At 40.9% G+C, this 26,367-nt stretch overlaps 1 protein-coding gene across 1 annotated transcript in view; it reads right to left on the minus strand.

Annotated features, from left to right (window-relative positions):
• The window catches only part of tesk1b (testis associated actin remodelling kinase 1b), a 28,831-nt gene extending 7,985 nt beyond the window's left edge, over positions 1-20,846 (minus strand). Inside the window, exons 1-6 of the mRNA XM_044341320.1 lie at positions 20,593-20,846; positions 19,015-19,765; positions 5,521-5,642; positions 5,313-5,361; positions 3,943-4,089; positions 2,095-2,177 (exon numbers count right to left, since the gene is read on the minus strand). Of these exons, the coding sequence (XP_044197255.1) occupies positions 2,095-2,177; positions 3,943-4,089; positions 5,313-5,361; positions 5,521-5,642; positions 19,015-19,215 (602 nt within the window). The 5' untranslated portion in view covers positions 19,216-19,765; positions 20,593-20,846. The remainder of the gene's footprint in view (positions 1-2,094; positions 2,178-3,942; positions 4,090-5,312; positions 5,362-5,520; positions 5,643-19,014; positions 19,766-20,592) is intronic.
• Positions 20,847-26,367: the final 5,521 nt, after the last annotated feature.

Here is a 26,367-nt window from a genome sequence, read left to right on the forward strand (position 1 = left end):
TTATGCTAGTCATTTACTTAATTGCAAATTGACCGAGTGGTACTTTGCTGAACTATTTAAATATTTGGAGGGCTTAAAGCAGCTGTGATCTATATTTTTTATAAAAACAATGTATCAAATGACAGTGTACAGAGAAATTATCACCCGACTCTGCAGCTCCTCTCAGCTTGACAGAACTTTATAGCAAGTTTTAGCTCCTTGTTTAGCCGTCTGGCTGCAAATTTACTGTTCTGGTTCACTCTGACAGCTCTCATAACGTCATTTTTGGTCCCAGCAGGCAGCTGTTTTCTGAGAAAAAACTCTAAAAATCAACTGTACAGTACCTGCTCTGCACCAAAAAGCAAACAGACACAGTTAGCGACTAGTTGGTGAATACAGTGGAGCATTTAGCAGCTAAAGAGTTAGATATTTCCCTCAGGAGTTGGTAGAGAGCAAAAACAGAGCTGAGAGAGAGTGAATATTGGACTGACATTCACCAGGTGGACAGAAACACGACTCCAAATGAATAATAATGTTGCTTCATAGCTGCTGGATGTGTAAATAGGCAACTGTTTGCTAACAAATGCAGCATATGAACTTAAAAAAGGTGATTTTTGTTTAAACACTGCCCCAAATTGTTCATGCAGGTTTAAGGACTAGTTCGGCATTTTGTGAAATATGATAAGATGAGGAGAGATGAGAAGTTTGATACCACTCTATGGCGTTAGAGCTAGGAGACGATTAGCCTAGCTTAGCTTGAAGACTGGAGGCAGGGAGAAACAGCTAGTCTAGCTCTGTTAAAAGTTAAAAGATTCACTTACCAAAACCTCTAAAGCTTACTAATTAACATATTATATCTTGTTTATTTATATTGGTACAAAAACAGAAATGTGAAACAATAATTGTTATGGTTTTAGAGTTATGTAGTGTTAGCATTACAACGGTTTATTCATCCAGCAAGCCCCCGCTTTCAGTCTTTATGCTAAAATAGGCTAATCGCTTCCGAGCTTAAGCTCTGTATTTAATGCACAGATATGATAGTGTCATTATATCATGTAACTCATAAGGATATTTCCCAAAAAGTCTACATAATCCTTAAATATTTTTACCCTACTACATTTATCTGACAGATGTAATTACTGGTTACTTTGCAGATTTAAAATTTTACATTTAAAGTGAGATAAATGCATAAAATATGTTTTTTAAAGTGAAGAGAAATTGACCGAGTGAGACAACACATTTTAGACATTATTGAAAGATGCTGAGAATTTGTTCAACCCGTAGAGGAGCATTATGTAATCCTTCAACTAATCCCCCAAATTCCCAAAGCTGGAAATGCTGTCAGGTTTTCAGCTCGTCCCTCCCTGTTTTGGAAACTTATTTATTTCCTGTCTCACATTTTTTAGATTTTTCATTTTCACTCTGATGCAGACACAACTCTTCAATAAAAAAGTTTTCCATTGAGTATTTCCCCCCTTTGTGGTACTAAAGCTTTTAGTTCAGTGAAGAATTTGAGCATCAGAAATTATGGGAGACATGATGTCAGTGGAGAACCAGTTGAAGAAAAAAAAAACTTCAGAGAATGGCTGGTCATTTATAGTCATAAAAACACACCACATAAATGTCACTGCATAATAAAACACACAGCTGCAAACACAGAAGAAGAAACACAAAGACAGAACGAGATGACAGCAACAGAGGTCGTGCGTCATGGACAGTCGGATTAAATACTGACACCTTCCCTTCCTCTTCTCCCTTGAAACAAGGCTTGAAAAAAAATATAAATATAGTTCCGCAGAGAGCGAGTGGTGGTGGAGAAGGGGAGGGGGGGGGGGGGGGGGGTTTACAACAACATTAGGAGGTGAAGCAACACGTGTCTGCATACTTTGGAAAAACCTGACTGAGCTTTGGTGTGAGTAATGTGTCTCTTTTAGTGTGTGATAGTGTGTCATCCGCGAGGAAAGAGAAGCAGTGGGAGACATGTTCCCAACACTCTTTATGGCGTGAAGGTTAAATATGAGAACGAGGGAGGTGGAGGAATGTAATTTATTGAGCGCGACTTATCTAATCAGAGTGTTGATAGACGTTTTGATGAATGGACTGTTATGGACTGACCTGTAATCTGGGATTTTCTCCGCCAAGCCAAAGTCTCCCACCACGGCCGAGCACACGCAGCCCTCCCAGCGCACCAGGCAGTTCTGCACAGAGGGTCAAAGGTCACACACACACACAGACACAGACACAGACACACATTACTTTGGGCTGCTGTTAAGTGTGTGACCAGTGTGTGTCAGCATTCCTTTATGTGGTCTTCTGTGTACATTTCAACACTGATTTAATTGATTTTATTGAGCTTTTCATTTTCTTAAAAAAAGGGCTTTTCAGGATGACGATACTGGAAACGTTCAGCTTTTGTCAATAGCAGCTGTGAACTGCTGATGTTTCCAATTAAGTAGCCCCACCATCAATTAAAATAAATGATAGATTTCTGCGATGTTTTTCCACGTTGTGTCAACTTCTTAGCAATTATGACCACAGTTTGTCCTCAAATGTTAAGTTTGATTTGTGAGTTGCCGACAGTTTCCAGCATGTCGACATTTCCTTTTTAGACTCGTTGCTTAATTGGGGTGCAAGCATCTACATGTTTTTTCTTCTTTTTGATTTTTACTCTGACTGACAACTTTCCGCATTTCCTCACTCGTATTTCTCTTGAATTTTTATGGAGCAGTCCAGGCCTGAAACATGAGTCATTCACAGTCTTTCTCCAGAGAGGTGGAAAGGATGTTTATCTAAGAATTATAATTTCTTAATCTAAGAATGATTGAGTAACAATGTACGAGCAAACCTCAAAAAGACAGGTACGTTTGATGCCCAGTATTTGCCAAAATATTGATCCACATCAGTAGTCTGAAGTATTTGGTGACATTTTCCGCTCGTCATCACTTTAATTTAACTTTTTCATTCATTTAGATTTACATTCAGTTACAATTATCGTAATTAATCAACTTGCACAATTTGATTTTGCATTTAAGTTTATTAGCATACTTTGCCGCACATAATTTCTAGATGTAAGCACGCACATTTAGTTGATTTTATCAATACTTAAGTTCTGTTATAAGTTGCATTGAGATCATTTTCTTTCTTTCTTACTGTGCTGCTGCTCCGGGACGTCTGGCTGCCACCATGTAAAAGACAAGACAGTTCTGTTTTGTTGACCTTTTAGGGCTCAGTTTAGTCATTTGTCACTTTTGCTTTGTTCTTTCTCATCTCTTAGTTAAATAAAAAAAAAACCCATTTTTTGAAATTGAAAACCAGTGTCCCGTCTCTTCCTACTCGGCTCCTAACACACAGCATTTAAAATAAAAAAAGACTGCTTCAGTTATGAGTATGTGGCCTTCCCCTCTTTCCTTTGATGCCTCCATGTGAGCCAGTACCGCACTATGACAGATCAGCATGTCAACATTAACGTCACCTCCTGCTCGCTGCTGCCAACTGCTGCTTTAGGTCAATTTAGCTGCACGCTGTTTTGGACTTTCCTGTTTTAGTAGCCTACTGTGCATTTACATGTTCAGTTTCATTCAAAACATTACCGAATTAACCTACATGCACAGCACAACATTTCCCACAGTTCCTGTTTGTTGCCTGGTTGGCACGTAGCCAGTTTCTCTACCGGACCTCCATGATTTAAGCTTCATGACGCATCTGCAAAGCTCTTTACTGTTTCCAAAATCTACATTAAAGCAATACATCATCAAGTGTACACAGATATGAGCTTCTCATGTTTAAACAACACTTCAAGTAGCAGAAGGTCTTGTGGAGAATCCATATGCTTGTCGTTTAGTGTGCATCAGTGCATGTAATACTTATATCGCTACCTTAGGAGCAGAGTCCCCGTGGAGATCAATCTGTGCTAATGCAATGTACCGTACGTGGGCACTGATGCGTGTGTGTTTGTGTCGTCACCTTGGAGGTGAGGTCCCTGTGGAAGATGCCTTTGCTGTGCAGGTACTGCAGCCCTCGAGCGATGTCCAGAGCCAGGCTGAGCCGCAGACTCCACGACAAGTACATGTCGCTGCCCAACAGCTGCTCCAAGTTACCGCCGTTGATGTACTGAGAACAACAACAAGTGTTAATTAGAAATTCACGATGAAAGTATCTCATTTTGAAATTGCTTGATTGTTCATATGAAAGCAGTTTCTGATATTGGTTTGGGAAACTGGGAGTAGAGCTGAGAAATAATTTCATATTATTGCCTTTTAGTGGAATGATAGTCATTCATCATGATGATTTCTGTTTTCCATATTATTAATCAAAGCATATGAAGAGTTTAGTCTTGTGGCAAAGCATGATAATTATAAATGGAGCGGGCCAGAGATGTCACTGTCCAAAACAAACCAATCCATCACTTATTGATTGCTTCATTTAAAAATAAAACACACACACATACATTTTCAATGCGCATATGCCTATGTAACATGCTGACCTTGAGTGTCAGACGTCAGATCACCAAATCCCCCTTTATCCCCTTCCCTTTTCACTATTGAGCAGCTCAGTTACCATGGCAACGTCAGGTCAACCCATCACACATAAGAAGCAGGTGAAATGTCACAAGCTGCCTGACCTCAGTCTGTGTAACTGAGTCAACTCAGGGCTCACTGGTCTGACAGTCACAGATGCTCTCGCTGTATAGCAGATGAAACTGCTGTGTTTTTTGTCATAAATGTTGCTGCTTTAATGATCAACCTCTCCACAATATATTTTCATAGAAGAACAAGTATCTAAACTGGGTTTTCAAAATGTTTTCTGTCCACGAGATCCAAATAATCCTCCAGCCTGATATCTAACCACCGATACAACGTTTTTAGGAGATTACAACCTTAAAAGCATCACTAATTTGAAAGCACAGATGCTAACATGACGTACACATACAGCAGCAGCTCATAATATTTTTTAATCATGTCCACAACTTGATCAAATCCTTCAGCTTTTGGTTTTCAGTGAAAAATTGGTTTGATTGGTTGAGATACTTTCAATCAGTTTAAAAGCAGGATCTTTATGAGAGTGTTACATTAGCTCACAGAAGTTATTGAAAGAGTGGATTTATACTATTTAAATGTTTTCTATGTAATTATCCCACATTTTTCTGCCACTCAACGCAATTATATCATGATTTGCTTGCAATAAATACTTGTATTTTTGCAAACTTGTATCTTTAATAGATAAAGTCTTACCTCTGCACCGCCAATTTCTCACTATCACTGAATAAAGTGATTCTGAATCTTAAAAATGCGACTCTTCAAGTCTACTCAGCAGTAAGTTAATTAGCGTCTTACCTCTGTGAGAGCGTGGAGCTGCCCCTCATGGACACACACTCCTATAAACCTGAGGGCAGAGCAGACAAACACATCGCTTTATCAATAAGAGGAGAACAGTTTCTACACGCAAAAGATATTTTACGACATGTCCGGGCTCTTCACAGGGACCAGACAAAGCAGATCCAACAGAAGGATATCGTGTTGGTTAATCCAGTGTTTCAGTTACCTGAGTATGTTAGGGTGCGATAGTCGGTTCATGAGCTGGACCTCCCTGAGCATGTTGGCTCTGTTACTGGCCAGGATGTTCATCTTCAGAGCCATGACCTGGCCCGACACACGATGCTGCACCTGGATCACGCAATAAAAAACACACACACACAAAAAAAAGCTTTATTTTGATCCACTGACAAATAATTCACACTGAAAGGATTTCAAAACTTCAGGTTTAACACAGAAATAAGAAAGGAAATTATGCAATACAGTACAAAAATGTCCTTTTTTTAAAAAACAAACAAACTCTGGCCTAACAGACTCATGACAGTTGGAGTGAAATCTTCTTGAAAAACACCTCACAGTACACGTGAACACATATTACACATATAAGCAAAACAAGCCTGCAGAACAGTATTTACACCAACTGAAGTAATAATGCTAATCTAAGACTTAGTGCTGAGTAATAATAACACTAAAGTGCTTTTGGAAACCGGCCATAACACATTAGCAGGTCAGTCAGTTGCGTTTCTCCATTTGTCTTGGCTGCTTCTCTGCCCCAACCTGCTGCTATGGCATTGGCTCCGTCTGGTATGGTAACCATGGTGACGTGACATGCAGGCTACATGTTAGTGCATATTTGCTCGGGAAAGCAGTTCGACTGCCAAAGAAATACATACAAGCAGCAGACAAGCACAGATTACTCACAGAGAGAAGTCAGAGGTGTTTCTGAGTCTGTCTGAGTTGTTTTGTGTTAATATGATGTGCGACTGAAGTGAGAAACTCTAGTATGTGTGGAGTTTCCAGTGTTGCTGTGAAAGTAAGTGAGAGGAGGAAAACGCTGGCAACAAATACAATAATACGACTGTTTAGTTTCTCATATTTGTGTTCATTGTTTTTTGATTTTCATGTTTTTTGCATTGGTGCATATCTGTAATTCAATATGTATAAAAAGGTCTTATGTGAAGTCATTTTAACTCTTTCTGTAGTTGCATCTATAATTTAACATGTTGACTTAATGATGGAAAAAAATGACCATAATTGAAATAATACGGCTGTTTTATAGATGTTTAACAAAAAAAAACGTATGTTGTCTTATGTTCATCTATCTTTTAAAAGACCTGTCAATCAATGTATGTGTACGGTGGCCTATAAGGTCAAAGTACATACAAAAGGTGAACGCACAAACATTAAAGGAAACGCTCTCCATATCAAGACATGCTACAAATACCAAAACTCATACACAGAAAAAGGTTAAAACACATGCAAAAATGCTACATAGCTAATCGCCACCATACAAGTGTGATAGCAGGTTCCAATCCAAGGTAGAGCTGTCAATAACGATTATTTTCATTATCGATTAATCTGATTGTTATTATCTTGATTAATTAAGTGTTTGGTGAAAAAAAACTGTCTAAACCTGAAGTCTACAGCCATGTTAGCAGTTACGTAAAGTGAAAAAATGTCAAGTATCAGGCGTCAGATGTTTGATCAGAATTAAAATCTTGTAAGCTTGTTATTTGATCTGATAGCTACTAAATTAAACCACAATTTTGCCAATTTGATGCACATTGAACTTTATACAGGCAAAGTTCTTGCACAGCTGTTTGTGTTTAGGAAACACTTAACATTTTAGAATTTTGACTTCTTTTATTAAGCTAAAAAAAAAGTTTTGTAGAGCATATTTGTCTAAGTTAAAGTATTATTCAGGTATCTGTACCAGCACTTCTATTGAATACTTACAAAACAATACCTGTCCCTACTTAAAGGATTTTCAATCAGTTTGTAAGCAATAGCAGGTTGGAGTCCCCTGACTCCTGATCTCGAATGCTAGCAATATTTCCTTCGAGCTAATAATAACGACGACTGGCAACAGAAGGTTTCAGTTGTGTATTCATTAGTGACATGTGTGTGTAATGAACGACAGGGTGAGGGAGCAGGAGAGAGAGAGTGTGTGAGAGGTCATCTAGTAGCTGGACCAAGTCTGGAGTCAGAAGTGCTGAGCTGAAGTCAGTGTGACACTGGCCTGGATCTCAGCTGGACTCTGGATCAGAGTGGTGATGGAAAAAAAAACCCAAAAGAAAACCACAAAGCCTATTAGAGACCAGACTAGAGTGCAGTGAGTAATGCTATTAATACACACAGACACACACACACACACACACACACAACCCAGGTTGCCCTCTTCATCTTAACGGCCAGTCAATGAGTCAATCTCTGCTGCACCAAATCCTCTCTCCACAGAGCTACTTGACGACTTCAATCTGCTGCAGAGTGCTGCACATACATGCATGGATGCACACATGTAAATCAACACGCAGCACACATTTGTACAGTAGCCGCTTCCTCTTGCTAGGAGAAGAAGTTGGAGCAGAAATTTAATCACACCGCAGAAGTATTGAAGGACTAATTTCTGCTTCTCTTTATACATTTACAGCACTTAGGAGGATGAAGCAGTGCAGGCTGGTAGAGGTACAGTAGAGCTCTGCAGCCGATTAGGAGGTGTCTATTCTCCGCCGCATCCTGCTTCCATTAGTGTGGGGCTCTGCGTGGCTGCGGGTTTACATCACGCCTTTTCCCAGCACACATCTGCCTTCTCACTTACTTTAAGAAATTCTGACATGCTCGTCCGTCATCCTGCAACTCCACGAGTCAGCCAAAACGTACACACTCTGACTCATATAGGCAGGTTACAGTGCAAACGTGAGCCAACTGCTGATGCAGCAGCTCCCGGTGGCTGGAACTGCTGAACGCTGCTTGACCCAACTGTTTTGTCTCGACCAGTTTTTTTAGCCTACAAACAAACAAAGTCATTACAGGCTGAGGGTGTGTCTGACTCACCATGAGGCTCAAGTGTAATTTGGGTGACATTTTTTCCAGGTGTGTGTTTGTGTCACAGTCTGCTTTCCACCAAGCTTAACTCTGCAGAGCCACAAGGAGCTCTGTGTGTGTGTGTGTGGTTTTTTTCCACATGCTTTATGCCAAACACTTTACTGGTCATCTCCACGGACTTGCCACTGGAATGCCGATGTCCACGCCTACATAAGGATCACCACACGATACGAAGCGAACACACACACACACAAATGAGAGGCCTCTGCTCACATGCACGTGCCCAGACACTCCCTAACGCTCTCCTTCAAAAAACGTACTCGGCCTTGTAAAGTGCTGCTGTCAGCAGAGGAAAGGTCACAAGCATCTCTCCCTCGCTCTCTGTGCAGCCAACATGTGCAGCGATGTCTGTCATTAGCCGGCGGCCCAGTGAGGCAGATGCTGATGCACAGCCAGACAGAGAGGAGGATGTGTCAGAGACTGCAGATGCAGGATGCACACAGGGGCAAGAGAGATGACTTCGACCTTAAAACAACCTGTGATTTTAATGCCTCTTAGGCAGAAAATATGGATAAGGGGAAATCCAGTCTTGGGAAACTGTAGGAAAATTTGTTTCGGTCTAACTACATTTCAATTTGTTTTTGTAAAGGAGGGTCGTAGCCAGGAATACTGGAATACGAAATACTGAAGGTCAAGAGTCTGCTGAAATATATTTTCAGCAATTTTTCTCCCTACACAATTACCTAAATGCTATTTCAAACCATTCACACAATGCAAGGAATATAATTACAGAAAAAAAAAAAGATCCTGACAACACTGAGGTCATGACCTTGGGTGTCCTCAATGGTATCTATGGCCCTGTTTTTGTGAAGGTTTAGTCTGTGTATATGATGTAGGAAAGTATGCATGACAATACTTTTGCTCAGGGGTTGTTTTTTTTCGTCATTTGGGCCAGGCTGCTTAGCTCCACTGAAGAGAAGTCTTAATACTACAAATGATATTTAAAGGCAATAGTGTGCTTTGTGGTAAAGCTCTTTTCCGTTTGCACCCCTGAGAGCTTGACTAGTCTGCTCAGATCCCTGACCGCAACCCCATCCAACACCTTTGGGGTGAATTGGAAGGCTCACTGTGAGTCAGGCCTTATCGCCCCACATCACTGGCCGACCTCACTAACGCTCTTGTGACTGCATGTGAGCAAATCCCCGCAGCCAGCTTCAGCGATCTTGCGGGAAAGCCTTCCAAGAAGAGCAGAGGCTGTTATAGCAGCATAGTTTTGGGATGAGATTTTTTTAAACCATCACATATGAGTGTAATGTTTGGGTGCTCACATACTTTGGTCATGTAGTGGCAATTCTGTCTTTGAACCAAAAAAGAAAAGTCAGTCTGCAGAACAAAATCACATGCTGCAGTGCTGCAGAGGTGGAGTGTGGTTGAGTGTGACCACACGACCAACTACACACACACACACACACACACACACACACACACACACACACACAGCAGAACGGATTTGCCTCTGGACACTGGGTCAACTCTTCAGACCTCCTTTTCTCTTGTGGATTTCATGGTTACTTCACAACTTCCCATCAGCAGGGACCAATGTTATCATTTCACCAGCTGAATGAACACTTTCATAAATCTAAAGTCAACTTTTAAATAAACCACTCAGTGACCTCCAAATAAACAGTGGGGTTAATCACTGGAAATATATAAACTCTACTTAAAAATCTGTTTCCTATAGCTGTAAAAGCTGAAAAAAAGATCTAATGATTTGGGGAACTGTAAAGAGAACATACCTTACACAGTTTTACTAATCTGTAACCAGGCCCTAAAGAAAGTATCATCATTAAATATGCAACATTTGCAGCAGTTTGCAACTAGAATAAAGCATAAATCACCTTTGAATCTGCATTAAGAGCCATCACTTTAAGACAAAGACAGGAAAGCTTCAACCGATTTGACACGCAAGCTTCACGCTGAAGTGTGAACTGAGTGTGAGTCAAAGCATCGAGAAATTACATCTCCTACAAAACAACTCAGGCCTTAATCCGCCGCCTGAGGCTCAGCTCTCAGTTATTGCGTGAAGGAGCACAAAAAGCGCGTGAGTGTATGTCAGAGTGAGGATGCGTGTGTGTGTGTGTGTGTGTGTGTGTGTGTGTGTGTGTGTGTGCGCAGGCGACTGAAAAAAAAAAAAAAAAAAAAACAAGGCACCCGGCCAAGTCGGGTCCATCAAGTGAGCGAGCAAGAGGGAGGTCCCGCTCTGTGCGGCAGAGCTGGGTTCAGAAACACAACCTGATCCAGGAGGGCGCGCGGTCCAGGTAGCTGCCACCTCGATTTATTATTACACAACAGCAACACTGAGCTGACCACGCCTCCTCACCTTTCCACATACACGAACCTGAACAAGTTCAGTTTGTTATGTTTTTGGGGATTTTTTTTTTTTTGTGGGGGGGGTTTGCTGTTCAGTCAATAACACATTTTGGTGTCTAGTCATGCAGATAGTTTTTGTTTAAAGGGGCATTCCACCGATTTTACTCATGAAGTTCAGTTTGACTCATCATGGGGAGTACTACTGACTCCGGTGGCTCCGGAGGGGCTTTCTAGAGTCTGATGCTGACACAGTGATGTCATCTGGGAATCTTAACGTGGGCTGGAAAGACTACAAATGTATACTGTAGGAGAAAACCTGGGGGTTTGAAAGACGGGGATTTACCAGGCAAGGGAGAGTCTAATAAGAGACTGTTGAGTTGCATTATGGGAAATGTGGGAGCCAGTATTTTTGGAGCTTTAATTATATTTACGGAGTAAAAGTCAGGATATCATCGCCTCTGCTGTTTCGAATTTTTGCCATTGTTTTTTTAAAATCTCTCTCTTGCAAGTCCCTAAACTTTTTGAAAATGCAACATCGCAGCAGGGCCCCTTACTTTTCCTCAAGTTGAGATAACTGTCCCTAATATTTCCGTACACTCAGTTTTCATGGAGACTATGAATGTTTTCAGTGGAAAGTATTCCCAATGAAAACTGTTGACAGTTGTTGTCTGCAGGTTGTCCAGAGTAATGAGGACACTTGCTATTGTATCTTTAAAAAATGTCACTTGTTTGTGACGTTCACAGCAAAGTATTCAGGTGGAGGCGGAGATCAAAAGAGCCAAATATCACAAAATCTGCTCTCAAACAAACTCGGTGTGGCGTGACACAACTGAAGATAAACAGATTATGTGTTTTTATAATTTTGGGGAGTGATATTGCAAACAAGTGAACTCTAATTCACAACAAAAACATTGCACAATTTCTGTAATACTGGCTAGACACACACACACACACACAAACACTGCCACATTGTTTACCTTCTAGCAGGGGAGCGGCCTTCCTCGAAGTTTAGCTACAGACTACTGTGCAGCCAATATGTAGACGGAGGAAACACTCATTGTTCATCGATATAAACACTCTCACACACACTGGATCTTGAGATAAATTCATGAAAACCGGTAGCCATTACGGAAAGGAGTAGGGGGGGGGGGGGGTTGCAACTGATATAAAAACAGATAATTGTGCAACTCTTGTCCAACACTTCTCTATTTTAATCCCTGGTCCAGTTGAAACATTTTAAGTAATAAACACGGCGGTTCAAGTGACTGACACGTATCATGTTCAGCACTCTCGTATTTGTGCGGCAGGCAGTGCAGAACATAAACAAAGCTAAATACTTTTGCTGCGAGTGGCAGCGGAGCAGGCCCTGACTGGAGCGAGGGAGGAGAGAAATAATAAGGGAAAAGTGCTACACTAAGCCATTGATGTTCAAGTCTGCACTGGCTCTCCCATACCAACACCACCATCCAATAGCAACAATCGACACACACTCGCAGAGCCTCGTAATCCTTAACACTGAAACGGATCACAAGCACACAGGAGACAGCTGGTGATGGATGGTGGTTTGTGTGTGTGTGTGTGTGTATGCAACTCCTAAGAAATCTGTTTCTTTGTTGTTGTTGTTTTATCTTTCCAGAACTGAAATTGTTCCAGCAGCCAGGATTTACCAAGAACTGATCACATCTGAACACGTCCTGATGGGAGAGTCCCGGCCGACGGCGGTTAACCAATCTGCATCTCCTTCTCACATGCACACGTTTAAGGGAGCATCACAGCCGGACTGAACACGATAAGATGTCACTAAAGATTCTGTTTTCACCACAAAAGACCATTAGTGTTGCAACAATATAACAATTACTACTTTTGCAATTAATCAAATGTTAAAATGTCATTAAATAGTGGAAAATGCCCAACGCAATTACCCAGCACTCAAGATTGTCTGATCAACTGTCCAAAACTCAAAGATTTTCGATGTGCAATTACACAAAACAAACAATGAATCCTCATATTTCAGCAAATATTCTGCATGTCAGCCTGAAAATATTACTTAAACCAGTGGTTTCCAACCTTACTGGCTTGTGACCATTTAGTCAATATCTACTTATGACACCCTGATCACAAGTTTATGGACATCATGTGATCAGGTCAAACAAGGGGTGATTTTCCTTCTTTAAAAGGGAGGTATAAGTATTCAGTATTTCACAGGAAGAGTCAATAAAGTTAACATTTGTATGACAGAATCACCTCGTGTAATCTGGAGAACTCTGAATCATTGATTGGGACAACAGATATTTGTAAAATTATATCATCATGATACAATGTCACTGAAAGTTGATATACAATAACAGTTTTTTGCCCAGCACTCATTGTCAAATGTAAAATTGGAACTACGTGCATACACACTGTACACACAAACAGTGGCACCACAGCAGTGTTTGGCAACCCATTTCCTTCACATTACCGCTCTGTCAGAGGCAGCTGACACACACACACACACACATTAACTCCTCAATTATGATGACAGTATTTGTCCCTAAGAGACTCTTGTCTGATTTTAATCCCTTTTTTATCCAATTACTCCCCTACAGTTGTTATCATATTTCATGTGTGAGCGTGAAAAAACAACCACACACACATCCAACGCTAGACTCTTATCGGGCTAATCACAGCTTGTATGATAAATCGCTGCGATGACTGGTTTTGTTATGGAGAAATTCTTTCTATGTGACTCATGGAATTGTATTTGAATTTCAGTTCTTCCTCCCGCTTTTTCGCAACAATTGCGAAAAGTCAAAAACATACAGCCATTGTCCCAAAGGTTTGATTATGCTGAGCAGACACCAAACTGACAGATACTTTAAGATTGAAGCAGATTGAAACATTCTCATGCTAAAAACATTAAAAACTGTCAATATTTAATTAAAAATGTTTTGTTTGCAGGATGGGGCATTTAGAAAACAGGACATTTATTTATTCATTCATTCATGTGACATGTTGTACCAGAGTTACTTTAAAGCTAACGTACATCTGCAGTCCCGTGACAGGTCCTATTTAAAATATACACACACAAAACATACATTCAATACATTAAAGTAATAGTTAATGTGGGGAAATACACTTATTCACTTCTGAGTTAGATGAGAAGGGTGATAATCACTCTCTCTTGTGTGGTAAATATGGATCTACAGCCCACAGCTGCTAAACTTAGCCTAGCATAAAGACTAGAACTGAGGGCTAGCAGCTAGCATGGCTCTGTCCAAGGGTAACAAAATAAGCCATGTTGGTGGGCGTGTGTTGTTTAAGGTGCAGGTGAGATAATGAAATATGATCCAGGAAATACAGTTGGAGTAACATATTTATGCATTTAAACACTTATCAGACACCCAAACACCGCACAACGGTTTCTAATACTCTCAGACAGGATTTTGCAGCTCTGGAAAGTTATCATGGTGGCAACTATTTTATAATTCATCACATCGATCCCGAGGTTTAACAGCAGAAATACAACATTCACATTAGTCTCATCAGTTCTCCACCAGGAACGTGTGCCTGCATGTTTGTTATTGGCAAACGCAGCGCTTTGCCAGATAATGTCATGTTAAGTTTTCATGCAGAGATAATGTTGGTTTGAACGCAGCCCAAAACTCCACTTGTTTACTGCTGAAAAACCAAAACTGACCCAATTTAAAAATCAGTCTGATCCCAACAGACACGATTTTCAGAACAAATGAAACCCTTGAGTTGCTTTTCTCCAGAACTGGACGCTCTGAAAGCTTTTGAAAACAGTGTTGAGAGATTTCCATGTCTTCATGTAAATTACGCAGAAGGGCCAAATGAGAACCAAATCTGCTACAAAGCCTATCAGTTCTGTGTTTCCTTGTTCTTAGACAGCAGGTGTTATCCGCGTTAGAAAATATACCATCGAGAAGAGCAGAAACAGCTGGAAAATGACGCAGAGCTCAGTAATCCAGTTAGAAATTGAATCAAGTTGTTTGTTAAAAAAAAAACAAAAAAAAAACCCTGCAGCCCTGAGCAACAGAAAGATTAAATAAATAAATTAATAATCAACCACTTCCTGTAGATAACTGAACTATTGAGTAATGGTGCAATTTATTTGTGATTGAAGGGTATTATTGCTTTTGAGCCTTCAGGTTTTGCTGGTCTAAGGGAAAAAAAAAAAAATTAAAGAACAGGAGTCTTGCATAAGGCCAAAGCTGGTAGCACACACACACACACACACACACACACACACACACAAAACTTTCCTTTGAAGAATATTAAAAGGAAGATGAAAAACAACACCTGAAGGATTTGTCTTGACACGTGTGCTCCCTTCCTTTATCCCTCTTTTTTTTCCTCCCTTGCACTTATTTTTTTCCAGATTGCACAATTGCACACAGGGAGAGGTGAATAGCTGCCTGTCCGCCTGCCGCGAGCCTCCATTGATCTGCACAGAGGACCGAAGCGCACACACACTCACGGCAGGAGGCGAGAGCCTTTGTGGCCGAGTGCAGGGCATCCATTTCAAAGTCTCTATACAGTAAATGCTCTTTATGCATTTTAGTGACTGCTTAATGTATTAACCAAACCATCCTAGTGAGGTGTTTTTTTTCTGCAGGGCCTTTTCCTCTGAACTGAACCAAGATACATGAACAGACAGACAGACAGAAACTTTATTGATCTCGAGGGAAATTTAAGAGTCACGTTTAGTGAACCATGTCAGCAAACTTTTCAAATGTGACTGATAGCAGCGGTAACAATTTTGCATTTATATGGCGCTATCAAAAGGGCAAGTCGATCCAAACCAAAGTGGCGACTTGACAAGCCAGCAGTAAACACAGTGACATTTGCATGCTCATTGGCCATTCAAAGGGCAAAGCTGAAGGAGTGGCTTCACAACACTGAGCAGCCCGAAGACTCTTTTTTTTTTTTTTTTTTTTTTTTAAGACAGAGAACAACACAAAGTGCCAAGAGTGAAGTCAGATCACTAAAAAAAGAAAGTTATTTAGAGAGGCGAGGACACATTTTTAAGACTGGAGTGTACAGAGGGCAAATGTAATTTTTAGTTTTTTTAAATATGGTCGAGTCTTGCATTTTAACATCATTCAGACCTCAGCACCACCATAAGGCTTAATTATCGCGTGAATCACTGTTGTCATGTGATAACCTGCACGATGTTGCTAAATTACGTGTTGCAACACAGACTTAGTTGGTTAATTTTTTATTTCCATGATAACATTTAGCCCAACACACATGGAATTACAAGACACCCTGGGAAAAAGCTGAAAAGATCAGTCAATTTATTGATTAATCCAGTGATAGAACATTATCAGCAACAATTTTGATAACCAATAATGGTCATTTTTCAAGCAAAAACTCAACTCAAACTTTTTCAAGCATCTCAAATGTGAAGATTTCCTTATTTTCTTATATGTTAGTAAATTAAGAACTTTAAACATCAGCTCTGGAAACTTTATCACCATCTTCCAATCAATTAGTCAGTAAAATATCCACCAGATTAAATCAATATTGAAAATAATAGTTTTCAAGCCACAACACCGACATGCAAGGTTCTCACCACCCTTAAATAAACATCATACATCCAGGTACAGACCCAAAGATCAAACAAATAACTGGAAAGAGGAAGCAGAAGAGAGCAGTGTGTACACATCACTTCAGCTCCAGCAGATCTTGGCACAACTTTCACTCATACTGAAATACGGAAGAGGCTCCCGATAATTTATTATTAAGAAAAATATATTATTGTAGGCAGTTGGACCTCTGAAGTGTTTATTTTACAGGTTATTATAACTGAAAGTGAAGATTGAGGCTTCCTCTCCATCTTAACACACAATTCTGTGAATACTTGCATGATAAATGACCACAGTGTCAACTAGAGCAATTACATAAAAAGGGAACAAACATAACTGGACTTTGACCAGAGTTAAACATACGTTTTATAATGTCCGCTTTAGGATTAATGAAGGTTTAACACTATCTGATAAGCAATTTGAATCATTTAAAATTGGATGGATGCAAGATTCCTAAAAAATATAACATGGATTTATCTGTTGAATTAGTATAAACACTGAAACACGAACCAGGCAGAAGAGACTGACACCTGTGTTTGAAGCATGACCGATATGAGGGATATCTAGTTAGGATGTTACATAACATGGTGATACATCGCTCCAAGTAGATTTATACATGTAGCTGTTTGCACAGTATGCCAACTCATTTTCACACAGCTTCACTCCTAGAAATTAGATTTATATGTAAAGAAAATAACAAACTAAGGCTGCAACTATCAAGTATTTTCACGAGAGATTTGCTTTTTTTTTTTTTAAATATTAATCAATTGATCATTTAATCTAAAGTCTAAAAATAGCAAAAAATGTTCACCACACTTTCCCAAAGAAAAGAAAAGAAATCAATTTACAATTATATATTCAATTCAATATTAAAAATTACATTTTTCAAACCATGATACTTTGGTCGGTGCTGATGTGAAGAGAAATATTACAAAAAACAGACTGTACAGACATAAAATGCTAATGCTACTGTCTACAAAGCACCGTTTTTACACAGATTTTAAACATTATTTAGAGGTTTTATTCTTTTTTTTCATCAGTTGAAAACAAATTTAAAAAGACAAAATTACAAAACAAAGAAGAAAAAGGAGGGGAAAGTCCATCCATGAGCACTGAATAGAGTTATTTAGAAGAAGGGGGGCAGGGCTCTAACATATAATCATCTGTCCTTTATCAAAACCAGAGCATCCAAACAGGCAGTTAATCAGTCATCAAACCTTTAAATCACACTATTGAGCAACTAATTCACCGCCCCCAGAGCACAGACTGATCGTTAAAAGATCCCCTCCAGATATGTTTTAAGACACATAAAAAAAAGACATTTGTGTCAACTAAAGACTTAATCTACATCTACTCCTTCTTCATTAAAAATCCTTAAGTCTTTAAATATGCAAATACTTTTCATTTCACAAGTTTAACCTCTGGACACTACTGTGTACTGGAGGCTTCAAGTTCATACATGACACTTGTTTAAGCTGTATACTAGACTATGATTGGCTCCGAACCAGTTGTGATATAACAAATCCTGCTTGTACGTAGATACACACCTTAAACTCGGAGAAACTTTCCTCCTTCGGCAGTTAAATGTGAAAACAGCTTCCTAGTGTGAAACTCTGCACAGTGAAGCACAAACATCCAAGTGAACTAACGATAAGGAAACACATTTTTAAACGGATGTGGGCTTTAATGTTCAGTGTGCAGGAAGACATTCATTAAATATGTAAATATGTCTAATGATCTTTTAGACAATCAGCTAATCTGCTCTATGTTCAGCAATCTGACATATTGTTCTAACCACGGAAAACAGATTGTTTCCAATTTAGAAGAATTATTCCTAAAATACACACAAAACACTGATGGTCAATAAAGCAAAAGGCTTCAAGATGAAGCTCTTTCAGCTTTGTGACGCTCAAAACACATCTGTAACATTTCAGGGCCTTCAAATAAAATTAATTTCCATGGCTTGTTCATCAAAACAAACTTTCATATTAGCATATAATTCATGCCCACATCTCAAAGGGTGATGCAATTTGCTCCCTGGCCAGCTGCTCCTTGTGTTTTGCCATCTCTCACACCATCAGACTGGGCTGTATGTGGCCGCCACTAATGAGGCGTCGCCTGGAATTAGTCTCTATGCAAGTGAACTGCAGCGTGACAAAAGGATGAAGGCTACTGGTCCGAACAGAGATAGGGGGAGATAGGGTTACCTACACATGTGCCAGATCTACCTGCCTTGACCGTATCGGCTTACACACCAAAACACACTCTGTCCATCTTACACAGCATGTGGGTCACTGCAAACACGTGTGGACGATTAAACGGGACAGTGAGGTGTAAATTTCCACCATGACGCCATTCTCCTCCCCTAGAAAAAATCCCCCATCATCAACTTCCTCCTGCTGTTATTCAGCATCATGCAGCTTTTCTTCTTTAATGTTTGGTTTAAGATGATATGGTTGCCATAGCTACCGCTTCTTTCATATATAGTGAGGATCAAGTTGAGTTGCCAGGAAGTCAACAACTCACTCAGGGATGACAAGAAGTTTGACTCAGTTCAATCATCTTAATTAACCACATAGAGACATAACTTTGGTTTTGTGTAACCATGGAGACCTGGTGCATGTCTGCCACACCAGCCTGTGCAAAACATAAACAAAAGTGAGGCATAAACATCATTCATCACCCTGTTGAGACCACACACACACACTTCCTCTCACCTTGAACACCTCCGAGAAGAACCCTGCGCCGATCTTCTCGCAGCTGAAGTCATCTAGGCGGGCCAGACTGGACACGGCGCTGCGCAGGGCCCGGTAGGAGGACGGTCTGATCCGGTTGGTTCCGTGGACGCTGTGCATGGGCGGCTCTGCCTCTCCCTCTCCCTCCTGCTCCGGCTCGACCCTCTCCGTCTCCATCTCCATCTCGGACACCCCGGGAGGAGGAGGAGGCGGGAGGAGGACGTGGGACGTGTGCGTAGTTTAAAATCCAGCCCGACTTCTGTTTACATTTCCCATGTCCGCTACAAGGCCACAGAGCGAGGCTCTCCGGAGCAGAGGAATGGCAAAACGCTGTGGTCAGCCACCGGTTAGACCTAATTCCCACTGTCAAATTCCTGCACAGCTCCGGAACAAGCTTGTGTCTGTTTGTTTGTGTCTAACGAGCTACGCAGATGCAGCGGTGCATCCTGCAGAGTCAGTGCGCAGTTTGGGTGAAGCCCCTCATGCCGTGCAGCAGAGGAGGCTGTGCCGTTTTATTAACTGCGCAGGCTGCTGCTGCTGCTGCTGCTGCTGCTTCTGTCTTGGCAGCGGCTTCTCTCTCTCTCTCTCGCTCTCTCTCTCTCTCACTCGGTTTCCTCCAACTCTGCTCCTCCTGCAGGGGAAAAGGCCGGGGCTCCCCTTCTGGTTCCACCAATTGAATCCTGGGTTTCCAGTGCGCACGGAGCTGCCTCACTGCCGCTGCAGCCTATTAAAACTGGTGGAAGAGGAGTGAAGAGGGGGGCGGAAACATGGGGCGTTAATTCACTAAAATCATAAAGTGTGAGCATCTGGTGTGACTGATCTGCTACTAAAAACTCCTGCTTTCATGCACTGAATGCGCTGACTATAACTGGAACAACTGATAATATCATAATCTGATCAGTGTAGCACAGATATCTCTAAAAAAAAAAAAAACAACTCCGACGCACAAGGCTTGAAGGCATGATTAGGCTTGATTGCGCCTCTCAAATGATGCTTAACGTATTTTCTCTCCGTTAGTTTTAGGGTTAAATGAGATCAGCACACGCACATGATGTAAACAATCAAGAAGAATCGAGAGTTGAACGTAAATGGAGCTGTTTGTCACGTTATCTGCACTCCAGTGATATCAGCCATGGATGCAGCGAGATATCACCTCTCATTTGTTAAAGCCTGCACTTTGGACACACATGCGCTCTTTAAAAACTGATCCAATCACTCTCATAGTATTCAGTGATCTAATTATAGTCGCTCGGTCGTATTAGGGGGTCTCTCCTTAAAAAGCCCCCCGGGGCAGGCAGCGCACATGTCGCCTGCAGGAGCCTCCTGATGCTCTGCAGGAACCTGCGTGCTGCGGATCTCCACGCAGCCGGACTGCGGCTTGTAAATTATGGATGCCAAAAAAACTGAGCCGAGTTTGTGAGCTCGTCTGTCACGAACTGAAGTCTCCCTCCGGATACTCAAAAAGCACGCACATATTTCAGCTTCACGATTCAAAGTGAAAACGCTGACGCACAACTGCGCCCAAGAGATAGACAGAGAGGGAGAGACTGGCGGACTTACCTGCTGGCCTCCTCTGAAAACATAACCTCCACATGCGCCGGTGTCCTCCGCTCAGCCCCGAGTGCTCAGATCAGCTGCGGCGTCCGGTTACCGAAGGCTTTATTTTACTAATTAATCATCTTTGTGCGCCGCCTTGAACCGCCTTCTCTCGCTCTCTCTTACACACACACACACACACAGTACGGTTTCGTTTTCCGTCCCCGCCGTCGCTCCTCTGCGCCTGCCCCGCTGTTGGTTTGGTTGCATGAAGAGGAGCGGTGACTTTTGCTGTGCTTTATTGGAGGCGGCGAGGCGGGGCGGGTCCACACGTGATCACCGCAAAAATGCACCTGTGGGGGCGCCTGAACTGACACCGAGCTCACCTATATGTCTGGATCCAAGCTTGTCTTATTAAGAAAGGGGCTCCAAAAAGGGCTAAAAATTAGTTTTTACAGAATTTAGAGGCTTTTCAAAACCTTTACTACTATCATTATTAATGATTAGATCCTCTCTGGGTTCTTTATGCTGATTTATTTGTTATTATAAGACCTCAGAAGGCTGTTTGGACCTGTTCATGTACAACAATAACCTTGATATATCACTCAGTGCTTAGTTTCAAGTCTGGCTCAAGAGGATGAAATGTTCTTCAGTTGTTGGAGTCATGGTAGGCTTAACCTGTCAGGGGCCCCAGTGCAAAGATTTGTTGTTGGGCCCCTGTTGACCACCCACTGCTCCGCATTGTGTGTTCTCTATTGCCTCAAAGTTCCCATTAGGTACAGTGCACACAGACTTGGCAGCTTCATTTTACACCCAGAGACCAATCAGTTCTCCAGTATTTGAGGTCGTTTAAATTTAAGAATGTGTACGTCTCAGCAGCTAATATGAATCTTAAAACTATTCTTCTCTACAAGGTACACAATAAGGTAAGAATGCAGGACTTGTCAAGGTTGATTTTGTACTTTAGTGGTACAAATTCCTTTACAAATCTGCAATTATTAAAATAACATGACATGCAGTGAACCTGAGGCTTTTAGTTGCTCACTTTCCAAGGTGGAAATCCAGTCAAGATGCCTAACAAGAGAGGAAAGACAAAATTATTTTGTTTGTTTTTTCAGATTTCTCTCATATTATGGAGAGTTTGACCTCTAATACTGTTAAAAAAACAATCGAAATGAAGCAATCTGAGAAGGAAACATTGCTCACAGCTCCAAGACAAGTGTGAGGAGGCTCACAAGTTCGACTGGGATGAAGACGGTCACACACAAAAAAGACTGGGAACCAGTGTTGTCTTGAAAATAAATGTAGTTCAGCTAAACTGATATTTATCAAATGCATTTGAAGCTTGAGCCCAAAAACAGAATCAAAGACCCCCAACTCTCCACCTGGCTATCTATAAACACGCTCAGTGGACACTTTCCAGTTGAAATACTGCAAAGTAGCCTGATGGGAAACATTTAAGTAGTTTTTAAACAAGATTTTAACTAATAAATGCCAAGTTCAGTTGGGATGTGCTGGCTGGAAACTGGCCCATAAAAAAGGATGAATTATTAAAAATTGGACTTCAGCTTCAGATATTTTTACAAAGACGCTCTGAGCACAGTTAAAATGAACCCCATGTGAACAAAACAAGTATGACAAATGGCCGTTTTAATTTCAGTGTATTTATGCAGCTGCAGACGCTCTTTACAGCTGATTGTGAATACGGTGTCTACGGGGGCACCCGAGGGTGCTGGATGCCAGAGAGGCATAAAAACGCCTGTCGTACAGCGTGGAGCCATCTCACACCTCACAGCCACATACTCAGAGCGTTGACACACTGTTAACACATTTAGCTGGAGGTGTGTGATTCTCTCGAAGCGGTGCAGGTTTATGTCTGAAGTCTGTCACTGTGTTATTTATCATTTATCAGTTTATTAGCTCCGTCCTCAAGCCAGAGGTTAAAACACTAAAGTCTCACATTTGACGCCGATATTAATGTGAACCATTTATTATTTAGTGCAGCTGATCACTTATTCATTACACTGAATGTTATATTTGTTTTGAGTTGGGCTTCAGTGAGCGTGTGTGTGTGTGTGTGTGGGGGGGGGGGGGGGATTATGTGCAAGCATTCATGCATGTGTGTGTGTGTGTGTGTGTGTGTGTGTGTAGGTGTACAACAGGGGATTATGTTGACCCCGGCTGACCTCTTTAGGTTGTTTCAAGGTGACTTTATCACCTTGTAGAACTTCATACTCCTGGACAGAGATTAGTTCCTGTTGTCTTTATAGACTCAAATAATTAAACTATCTGTGAGGAGCAAACTAAGTAACTAACTAACTAACTAACTAACAACAGCTCAACAATGGCTGCGAGATTGTATTGTTACTGTACTTCTACTGTTGAATTAAAATATCTTAATTAGTTTTTTGTGCTTTAACTTTTAATTGATTGATATTTGCATCTTTAAGAGCCTTTCATGATGTATTTTCTGGGGTTGGTCTGATACCTTTTAACTTGTCTGCTTCCAGCAAAAATGTTATTGATTGTTAGATTTTGCTTTTTCAAGATTCAAGATTCAAGATTTAGTTTATTGTCATTTTCTTGTGTATTTGCATACACAAAAAAATGAAATGTTCCTCCCAGCCTACAGCAGTGCAAAGGATAAAGATATACTGTATATCTAAAAATTCCCTTCAAAAAATGATAAAAACATATAAATCCCAAGAGAGAAAAACAAAAAGAGCAAGCAGTTAGCAGCAAATGCATTAAAGTGCATTTAGAGAGAAAAGTACATGTCTTGGTTGGATGTTGACAGCTCTTACATGTCAACAAGTGACCAGCAGTGATGGGGGAGTGAAATAATCCATTTTGCTGTCCAGAGAACATTAGAGAACATGATTGTTGGAGCCGCTGGTTTGTGTGGGGCTAACAGTTAGCCTAGCTTGCACTCCTCCGCGTTTGCCCCAAACTAATGCTCAGCTTTTAGTTGGATACTTTTAAATGACAGCATGTCTTCTTTGTCTTTTATTCTCTTTTACTGCATTTGTTTTCTACTTTTAACAGTGTGTCTTTCCTGCTGCTCTGTTGCTGCTGTTGTGTGTAACGTCTTTGAGTGCCTTTAAAGGCGCTGTATGAATAAAAAAAAGTGTTGTTTTTTCATATGATTCCATTTTTCTAGTTTTAGTAATTCCTGTTTTCAAATATTACTGAAAGTCAGTCTTGATAGATGGATTTAGGACTGAAAACAACACAGGGAACAAGTCCAGTCCAGGACTTTATTGTTCTATCCCTCACGAAATCTGATATGTTCTCTCCCAGAAACCAATTTAGATTTGATCCAAATCAAATATGATTTCAGTCCACTAGCAGGAGGACAAACTCATGATTTATTGAAACCAACAGATCCAGTCAATCATTTCACTTCTTTACGGTGAGACTTAACCTACATTCAGCATCGGGGCCTCAAATCAATGTGAGCCCATCTTTCTTATGGCCTCACGATACAGAAAAATGTATTTTAATGAGGTGGGCTTGTGTGGTTCTCATTCAGATCCCCTGCTGAGGAGTTTTAATGACACCCGGTAGAAAAGGAATCAATAGCACGAGCCTGCTGCATCCAACACCTGAGCTGTTCACATTCATTGTATTCAATGCAGGACTAAATCAGTCACAAGTCTTTTCAACCCAAAGAAAATTTTTGGTATCAAGAATTGTGTATTGACTCGTTGAATTTACTGCAGCTATAAAAAAATTCCACTTGAATAACTCTACAGAGCTCTGGACAGGACCCCCGCTCTCAGTTCAGTGTCCAATGTAAATAAATCATCAAACACTTGCCTCCCCTACATCTAAAATTCCAATTTCCACCTATACATCCAGGTCTGGACAGTCAGCCAATCTATATGCTGAACCTGCTGTGTGTCCCATCTGACCATCCCGGCGGTGGTGACCCCCCTCATTACAGCTCGTCTGTGGGTGCTAACGATCACAGGCAGCCAGGTGGGGGGCCAGGGGCCTTTATAATTGGTTTTTGGAGCGCACCAGCTGTTTCATGTGCCCGCACGCCAGTCCCAAAAGGAGGAGCAAAGGGGGGCGATTGAAGAAGTGGTGGATTTGCCACATGGCCCACCACACCCCCGCCCCTCTTGCACTCCCCCCCACTTACCCTCTACCTCCACCCCTCCTCCCATCTCAGATGAAAGACTCCTGCCAAGTACTTATATAAATAACTGGAGATGCAGCCATTGTGATCTGCACTTTTCAAACATCTTTTTTTGAGAATAATATTTACAGAACAACAGAACAAACAACTCTGATCTGGATTTATTTTATAGTGACTAGATTGATTTTATTTTATTATTATTTTATCTAACAGGGCCCTTATAGATAAACATTGTTATATAAAGAAAAGCAAGATGTAATGTTTAAAGGGCATGTAGCTTTTAAAACTGGGTTCAAACAGTCAAACAAATTAATTGATGAAACAGAATCAGGACAAAAACAGGAAGTCAGGTAAAACAGACATGTATGTATACACACTGCATCAGTATTCACATCTTTGTCTTTATCGTTGTATTGAAAACTTTAAGCTCTGATTGGGTTTTTAGTTCTGGCGGTGAAATGTTCCATAATTTAGAGCTGAAAAACAAAGTTTTGTAGTTTGGTATAGAGACTTATTATGAGGGGATACTGTGAAGAGTCAGACAGAAGTTACCTTACATTACAAAGCAGCTAAACTGTCTAAAATAGCTTTTTATTCAAGTAGAAAGACCAACCATGTTTTGACATGATTACCTTTTTACACCCTGAGAAGAATTATTGAGGGAAAATGTTTAATACTCTCAATTTTAAGTAATGAAAATGGTCACTTAGACATACACCCCCCCCCAGGGGACGAACAAATCAGCCTTCACTGGTCTCCAGAGCAGACTGGAGGTGCTGGAAAGTGGATCAGAGTGAAGTGCTGCTCCATCCAAAGGGGAACAAGAAAGTAAATTACCGTCCACTCAGAGATGACTGGAGGCAGACGAGGCTTTCGACCGTGATCTCATTAGCGAAATTAAATGCTTGGATAATACTATATATATGTGATCTATTTGGCTGTGACAGCTTTTAGAAGAGAGTTGAGGGGTTTTATTCCTGCTGTGCCTGTAAAATATGAGAGTCCAAATAGTGAGTTATAGGTGATAGCTCATAGATGACATGTGGCATCTATCCCATGACAACAGAAACAGGAAAGAAGATGGAAATCAATACAAAAAAGCACCCAAAGCCATCCTCTGTTGTTCAGTGGCTGACCCCGTATCATTTTACCCTGAAGGCCCGCACTCACAAAGGGCTTGAATGTTCCCGTAAAACACAACAGAGCGCATGATACACTCACTGCAAAGACACAACATAATCTCAAAATAATGGAGAGTTAACTGCAATCACGTTTGCTTTATGCACTTTTCCAGACAGCAGCGGAGCTCCTGTGGCCTCACACAGGGATACAAACGCTTTCAATTGTGTGTTTTTCCCCGGTTCGCCCTCTTGTTTCTACATGCCCGCTAGTTTTCTGAGCCTGTGTGCTCAGGTTTCACCTCACAGGTAAGGAATGATCTGTTTTTCTCCACTCGGCTGGGATTGTGATATGTTTGTGTTGTGTTTTTTTTTTTTTTTTTTTGGAAATGGGCATATCCCTCAGGGAGTATTTATCCTTTAACTCAGAGACTTTTAAAGTCACTCCAGAGTGTCAACAGCAGTTGCAGTTTATTTGCTCAAGATAAAGTATTGCCTCTATGTCGTGCGTTAATGGGTTAACAGGTTGTAGGTCAA

Source organism: Thunnus albacares, chromosome 22, assembly GCF_914725855.1.
Source record: "Thunnus albacares chromosome 22, fThuAlb1.1, whole genome shotgun sequence".
NCBI lineage: Eukaryota > Metazoa > Chordata > Actinopteri > Scombriformes > Scombridae > Thunnus > Thunnus albacares.